The sequence below is a fragment of the Gymnodraco acuticeps genome, unplaced genomic scaffold, assembly GCF_902827175.1.
Source record: "Gymnodraco acuticeps unplaced genomic scaffold, fGymAcu1.1, whole genome shotgun sequence".
Lineage (NCBI taxonomy): Eukaryota > Metazoa > Chordata > Actinopteri > Perciformes > Bathydraconidae > Gymnodraco > Gymnodraco acuticeps.
In genome coordinates this window covers 28,192-36,250 of record NW_022990447.1, presented here as the reverse complement: position 1 = coordinate 36,250, position 8,059 = coordinate 28,192, and the positions used below count along the sequence as shown (strand labels likewise).

Below are 8,059 nucleotides of genomic sequence, written 5' to 3'. Positions count from 1 at the left end.
ATGTTTCCAGACGGACATTAATTAATCTAATGTTACAGGCAGATTGGCAACCAGGCATAACAGTTCAGTCAGACAACTCACGTGTTTCTTTAACATGTATTTAGAAGCAGCATATAGTTGAGTTTGGCGACTAGGCTCGGGCATCATCACTCCACAGATATACATAGCACGATGAGTGATGATTAAATAACTAACCCCCCGAGCCTACAGGTGGAAGCTGGGGTGGAAGCTGGGGTGGTGGTGGGGCAGGCAAGCAGCAGCGACGTGGAAGTAGCTGCAGCAATAGCAGCAGCAAGCAATGCATGGAGAGAGATCTGGCATTGCCAGTGGCAGGTTAAATAGAGCGGGATATTAAAGAGACTCTGTTTGGTTGGTTGTAGAGTGGCAAGGGGCGTTATGTATGAATGCAGAATAAGTGCTCGAGTTGACTGCCTGAACTAGCTCGCAGGCTGCCCCATTTAGCAAGGATATTGATAAAATAAACAAAATCAATATGCAGTGCAAATGTTAGGCCTTTACTCGAATATGAAGATTTCTTAAAAGGCCCAACCAGTCACTTAATGACATTAATAACTAAGGATTTCATGTCTTGTAAGAAATTAAATTCTAATAATTAAAAGATAAAAATGTATGTAAATGTCCTCTTTCTAAAGAATAAAAAACACTTCATTCAAGCCCGCATTACAAACTAGATATCCGGCAACTGCCCTCGGCATATATACGTTTTTAATATTATGCTGGTTGGCACGGGGACATTTCGAGGCTGCACATGTGTATCCTCCGCGGTCTTAAAATCCCCACAATTCTTTGCGCAAAGACCAATTTCCAAATCTTTAGCGGAAATCACGCTCCAGTTAAGGCGGGGCCTCGCATATGACGCACACCTGCACACCTGTTAGTCAGTCTGTTCCACCATTCTTCGTTTTCCGAGGCTAGGAAGGATTCTTGCCTCGCTTCTGAAGGACCTGACTTGGAGGGACATGTCCTACCAAGGAAGCGTCCTCGACATTGAGAAACACCCATTGTGTTTGTGATTTGGAGATATTTTATCCTGGGGTTATTTCATGACCTTGGCGTTTCTGTTTCCTGTTTTATTTGTAAAAATCACTAACCTTGTTTCATTGACTTCCTGTTTATGTGGTTTCCCACTTTATGTGATTGTTGGCCTCGTCCTGATTGGATCCACCTGTGTGTGTGATCACCCTGCTGCTCCTGTGTTTTAGCCTGCATATAGCAGCTGTGTCTTGTTGTGGTGATTAGTTCTGAGTGCATCTATACCTGTCTGTTTTCAACTGTTCTGCTTCAGTGCGTCGTTAATGTTCCCTGGTGTGGTTCGCCACAGTGCTCGTCACTATATATATAGACATTTTTATTGATTGGGATAAACCCCTTGAGATGCACCATCTCGTTTTCAAGGTTCACTACTTTAATCCTCTTCTACCCCGTTGATGTTCTCCCTGTTTTTTCTAAATTTTGTTTTTTCTTTTTTAACCTCCCTTTTTTTGTTATCTTTACCTGCTTGCCTACCTGTGACATGTTATAGTTGTTTTACTTTTATGTCATTTTCTTTAAAGCTACAGTAAAGACAGACCTCTTATTTAAAGTTTTGGTTAGGCCCACTGTTTTCCACTTACAGGACTATCTGGGCTGTCACAGTCTTACAGGTGGTTTGGTACAGTGTGGAGATGTTTTATTTGTATTTCATGCTTTTTCGCTGTTTTAGCTCCCGTGTGCTTCTGTCTTGCAGTATGACTGTCGGCTTTCTACATGATATTGGTGCTGGTTTTAGAGCCTTCCCAATATTCTCCTCCGACTGCGGGTTTCCTGGACATGCTCTCCTGTACTGGTAGGCCTGTTTTTGTCCCCCTATTTGTGGATAAGACTTGGTAACAGTAAGTGAGCTTTAGTTGCATTGATCTAACGAGTAAAGACCACCAACACCGTCATTGTTTGAGGTGGAGATTCTCGACACATGCCACTGAAACCTTTCTTTGAAATCGACAACAAACTAAGAAACCACAGAAACCACAGAAACCAGCAGATACAGGTTTGAACATTTATGTTCTCACGGTTATGCTGCAATGATTTAGTTAGTAGGCCTCGTTGCAGGGCAGAACAAACACATATCTAGTTAGGCCATTAATTACCTTGTTTCTCATGTAACATTATATATTATAAACTCACATGTTTTGTTTTTGAAAGGATTTGACTGATTATTACATTATTCATTATACACATCTGACTACAGTATTCACTGTTTTTCTCACCACAAATCCATATTCAGTTACACTACCAACACATGTCATATTTGATAAACATATTACAAGCTGTTGCTCTCATTACAACATAATTCGACTGTATATACTCAGTAGAAAAGGCCTGTGTCGGACCACAGAGCTGCACAGTTTCTCTGCTTTTTGACCATTAGTGGGCGCCACTCCTATCAGGGTTTGTTATATCCATCCTCTGCAGTGCATCTGAGTCCAAGGCAAACAAATGTCTGTGTCATCGGTCATGCTTGTGTGTTTGAAGTATTTATTTTTCTGTACTCCCTCTCTGTGCCCTGTAGTTAATATTATGTTACTGTCCAATAATTAGAGTAAACTATTTTGACAGGCAAAATAGAGTGTGTTATTCTACAAAGTTAAAACATAATTGTTAATTATTAACTCTGCGACAAGCAATAACGCCACAAAGGAAACAAACTCATTAATGCACATTTTTAATAACACCGCAGGTAGAAACATTTCAAATTCGTAAAAGCAGTTTTGAAGAAATAATAAAATCATAAAAAATTAAATCTGCCACCATTTAACCCTCCGAAAAAAAATTGAAAGACTTGCAGACTTTTAGTACATCTACTTTAGTACAAGTCCTTTGAGCATCAGATCTGAGACCATTGCAACTGGTTGAGGGGTACACACACTTGTTTCATTAGGGTCAGGTGTGAACATGTTAACTCATCTTGGATGACAAATGCAAACCAGCTTAAGTGGATTTGAAGTTTCTTTGTGCAACATTACCCAATTATAAGACTAAAAGCTGCGTCATATTTATAAATTCTACAAACAAAATTCAAAAAGGTTTAAGTGATTGACGTTAACACATACAACACGGTTAGCTACATGTGATACGAAACTGGCTTTACTTTCAGGAGAATACATGACCCTTTGTGTTTGAAAAAGGTGAACAACAGATGCAACATATGTAGATGTACATGTTGATATAATATTGATGAACTGCCAAGCAACAATGTTTGTTATGAACAAAGCTTTTATTTTTCAAGTTTTGAGATGACATTTAAGGAGCCAGTACAGTGCAATAAGAGTATGTTGATCTGTTACATTTAACAATCCATCATCATCTTTCTGATCCAGGGAAGGTATTGTGATACATCTGTGTACACATTGGGCCTATTTGGGTATCTGCAGTTCTTGCCCCAGTTGTAAGACACAACACCAGCTGCCTTCCCGTTGCACACCAGAGGACCCCCAGAATCACCCTGTGAGGAGGAAGAAGCTATATTAGTTCATTTTCTTTCTAATAACCTTTTTATAATGAGACCATACCCCTATGACAGGAAAGGAAGCATACCTGACAGAATCCTTTATTTGTGCCATATCCACCAGCACAGATAACTTTTTTAGGAAGCATGTTAGGCCATTCGTTCTTACAGACATCCAGGTCAACAATGGGCACATTCACCATTTGCAGCTCATCAGGTTCACCAACACTTGTTAGGCCCCATCCAGCAACACTGCACGTTTCTATATTTGTAATCTTAGTCTCAGTTTCTGGAAGTGAAATTGGCTGCAATCTTTGGTTCAGTTGAGCTTTCTTGGACAGCTGGAGAAACAAAATCACAAGTGAAAATGAGTGAAAAAAACTAGAAAATACAGAGGTCTGATAGAGGATACTTCGTATCCCCATATCAGACCTCAAGCTTGAAAATAGTTGCTTGAAAATGAAGCTGCTCATAGTATTGATGTAAATGCTTTGTTTTAACGGTTTTGTTGAGACTAAAAGTGAATTTAACAGAGCATCAAATTACTGGAACTCTACTTACTTTGAGGAGCATGATGTCCGACCCCTCTTCAACCTTCTCATAACATTGATGCTTGCATCTCTTCACACTGTATCTCATTGTGTCGTTAATATTCTTGAGATTGTGGGTACCAAGAACAACACTTGTAGGATTCCTAAGCAAATGATCATCAGGAGGCAATCAGTAGTGTTTATTAATAGCTGCTGCATGTTTTGCAAAAATAAGGTTCTTTGGATTGGTCCAATAACATTAATCATTGAGTATTGAAAGAGCAAAGGTAACCCACCCATCATCACAATGTGCAGCAGTGACCACAAAGTCTTCGTTGATGAGGAATCCTCCACAGTCATGTTGGTTGCGGCTGTTCTGAACCGAGGCCATAAACAGCATTTCGTTCTCCGGGACCTTTTCACCATTTATGATTTCACTCCCATCCGCTGAAAATAAGTAAAAGGTCATACTGTAGGTTAATTTCAGTTAATGATTGAAGCATAATAAACAGAATTCGGAGTCTTACCATTTTGTCCGAGAGATGTCAGGACCTGAAAAATCAGAAGTTTGTGTAGAGCATGCATGATGCCTGTAAGACAATTGACTTGCCTTTGTTCTTCGGGGCATTAACTCGATCCTTTTATGCAGCACTTTGTCTGATTAACACATAGATTATTTTTAATTCAGACCACATCCACATGTTTGTCTGCAAGTTTGCACTAACATATTTCATTAGTCAGCATTTTGCCGTTGTTTTTAAAAAAAATCTGCAACAGTTGAACCACAGAAACTGGTTTCCTGCTTCCCTTCTGAGCGACCATGGTCTCCCAGTCAAAGTTGTGATACGAATACTATTTAATCACTTTGATCATAATTTCACAGAAAAATGATCTAAATGTAAAATCTAAATTGGGGGTGAATGGCCGCTTCCTTCATATCAATCCCAACTATATCGGCAAAGTCTTGAGACTGCATGTGACACGGTTGCTTAAGGTGACAACATCTATCCACAGACACATGAGTAGGCCTACTAGGTATATGTATAGTCCTTTTAATTTGGCTCTATACAAATGACATTTATGATAAATATAATCTTACATTGACCCTGTTCTATATTAAAAGCTAACATTTTGGGGACATGACCAAGTGATGCGACTGCATTCGTCAAAATGTGCACATATCTTTATAGCTTAAATGATCTGCACAGCCACACTTAATGTTCAATGTTTCCAGACAGACATTAATTAATCTAATGTTACAGGCAGATTGGAAGGATATTGAAAAAATAAACAAAATCAATATGCAGTGCAAATGTTTACTCGAATATGAAGATTTCTTAAAAGGCCCAACTAGTCACTTAATGACATTAATAACTAAGGATTTCATGTCTTGTAAGAAAGTAAATTCTAATAATTAAAAGATAAAAATGTATGTAAATGTCCTCTTTCTAAAGAATAAGAAACACTTCATTCAAGCCCGCATTACAAACTAGATATCCGGCAACTGCCCTCGGCATATATACGTTTTTTATATTATGTTGTTTGGCACCTATAACTCTCCTTATTTCTTAGTGGTGTTACATTATTCATTAAACACTGGCTGACAATAAATAATGTTATTATGAATACATTTGCCTCAGAGTCCTGCATGAACTGTGCATAGACTGTATTTTAACATTGGTCATATGGTGGTACTTGGAGAGCCAACTATTTTCTCAGGTGGAAGTCTACTTGGTGTAAAAAGGTTGAGAACCACTGCTGTAGATTAAGTTACGGTCCAATAATTAAAGTAAACTAGTTCGACAGCCAAAATAGAGTGTGGCATTCTACAAAGTTCAAACATTGTTAATGGTCCCATGTCATGCTTTTCCGGTTATTACCCGTCCCCTTGTGTGTTATGTAGCTTGTTCTGCATGTAAACCGTCTGCAAAGTCACAAACCCTCAAAGTACACCCTGTAGCGAGTAAAACTCGAACACAGAAAAGACCTGTCTAGGCTGCCCCAGAACGCCTCGTTGGAGATTTTTATTTTTCCATTTTTTTCTTGCTGGGTACAGTGACGTGACCAGTGACCACAAAGTCATAATTGATGAGGAATCCTCCACAGATATGTTTGTTTCTGCTGTTCTGAACCGAGGCCATAAACTGCATTTTGTTCTCCGGGACCTTTTCACCATTTATGATTTCACTACCAAGTGCTGAAAAGAAGGATGAGTTAATACTGCATTTGTAGTAAAGAGACATGTGGGAATCTTACCATGAAGTCCAAGAGTTGTAAGAAGTTGCAGCAAACTGAACCTGTTGTCTTTGGGTGTCGTGTCGACCCTTTGATAAACCAGTTCCCTCAGTCAGCGACTCTGTGCAAACTTTAATTGTGTTAGTAAAGAAATGACAACTCATGAAGTGTTGCAGATGTTTCAGTATCTATAAGGCCTGTGGTTCTGCGGCCTCCACAGCCTGAAGCACATGAATTATGTGAACAGCGTGGCTGAGTTTTCACATGGTCAACAATTTATTCTCGACAACATTTGATGTAATTTGCTTGAAGTGATCCTTTTTTATCTATTTAAATATCAAGTATCGTGTTTTTTCTGAAAATTCTGGGATATTCTTGTCACTGTTTGGATAATACTTATCCTTAATGTGGCTAAATAACCTTTAGTCACATTAAGTTGGATGAAATATGTGAAAAATAATCAAAATTGTTTGGTATGGATCTACATTTCAGCTTTCACATTTGGGCTGTTGTCTTTTTATTACTGCGATGTTGCACCATAAATAAAATGAGTTGCTGTAACCAGTTTCCATCTCAAAGTCTGAGTGTCAGTATTATCACAGTCAAGTGTGAAGATCATTCTGTGAAAACATGTCAACGCTGACTGACAAATAATATAAAAGAGCATTGTGGCTCATTAGTCAGTGTCTTACCAAAATGTATTATAGATTAGATACGTTCTTAGGAGCTTTCACTCTTTTGAAGTGTAATTTGTTTGCATAAAAACAGCTTTTTTTGTTTGTTTAAATCAATAGGTTGAATTTCTTTTATCTGCTATAATCTAACTTCATTCTGTATCTGACATTTTTATTCACGCTATTTTTTTAATTAATTCATACTTTTTGGACATTCAGCCAAAGAGAAAAAAAATTTGCTGATTTATCTGATACAACCCATACATTTCTTTGCATAGCGTTTCAATCTAGATGAACCACAGACACCACAGTTTCCAACTAAAGATTTGAGTAGTGACGTTCCCACACTAGCAGTTATGAAACTAGAGCTCAATGATTTTATCATTGTTTAACAGCTACAGATGTATCGGTGCTATAAAACACATTTTGACTGGATACTAAAGGCCTCATGCAAACCCTTGACACTGTCTGGTGTTGTTGCTGGTCACATTCTCGGCACAGATAACATCGGAAGGAATACCACCCCATGACTTGGAGCAGGGGTGTCAAACTCAAGGCCCGGGGGCCAAATCCGGTCCGCGACTTCATTTAATGTGGCCCGCAAGAGCATGCAAAGAATATAATACGTTTATTATACGGTTACACTTCACTTTACAGGAGCACGTTGCCCATAAACTACATGTCCCACAATGCATCTTGTTTTGTGACATGCGCACTGAAGAGACTTGCAATTATTTACCCTAAACTTCTGCTTTCAGACGTAGTTAATTATGAAGTTTTTACCCTATCCGATAATAATCCAATGCACAGGAAATGATGTATTATACATTATTTTGTATATATTGTAGAGCTGATGAATGGGAGTCGGAGGCGGTGTGTTCAGTATGGAACTCCACACATTATTATACATTCAAACTAGGGCCGGGACTTTAACGCGTTAATTAAGATTAATTAATTACACAAAAATTAACGCGTTAAAAAAATTAACGCATTTTAATCGCACTTATTTTTGCACCGCGGAACGTTTCTCACTGGATGAGTTTCAGGCGTACCGATTATACTGGAGCACCAACTAACGTTCATGACTTCAGACAACAACAACCCACAGTGGGAAA

General features: G+C 38.6%; 1 protein-coding gene across 1 annotated transcript; it reads right to left on the bottom strand.

Moving 5' to 3' along the window:
- Window positions 1–2,736: 2,736 nt before the first annotated feature.
- Window positions 2,737–7,089, bottom strand: LOC117552317 (mast cell protease 1A-like). The gene is made up of 5 exons (XM_034225677.1): window positions 4,563–7,089; window positions 4,332–4,482; window positions 4,067–4,199; window positions 3,595–3,846; window positions 2,737–3,502 (listed from the first exon to the last, which is right to left on the bottom strand). The coding sequence occupies exons 1-5, from the start codon at window positions 4,618–4,620 to the stop codon at window positions 3,347–3,349; spliced, it is 750 nt and encodes a 249-aa protein (XP_034081568.1). The 5' UTR covers window positions 4,621–7,089; the 3' UTR covers window positions 2,737–3,346.
- Between the last annotated feature and the right edge of the window lie 970 nt (window positions 7,090–8,059).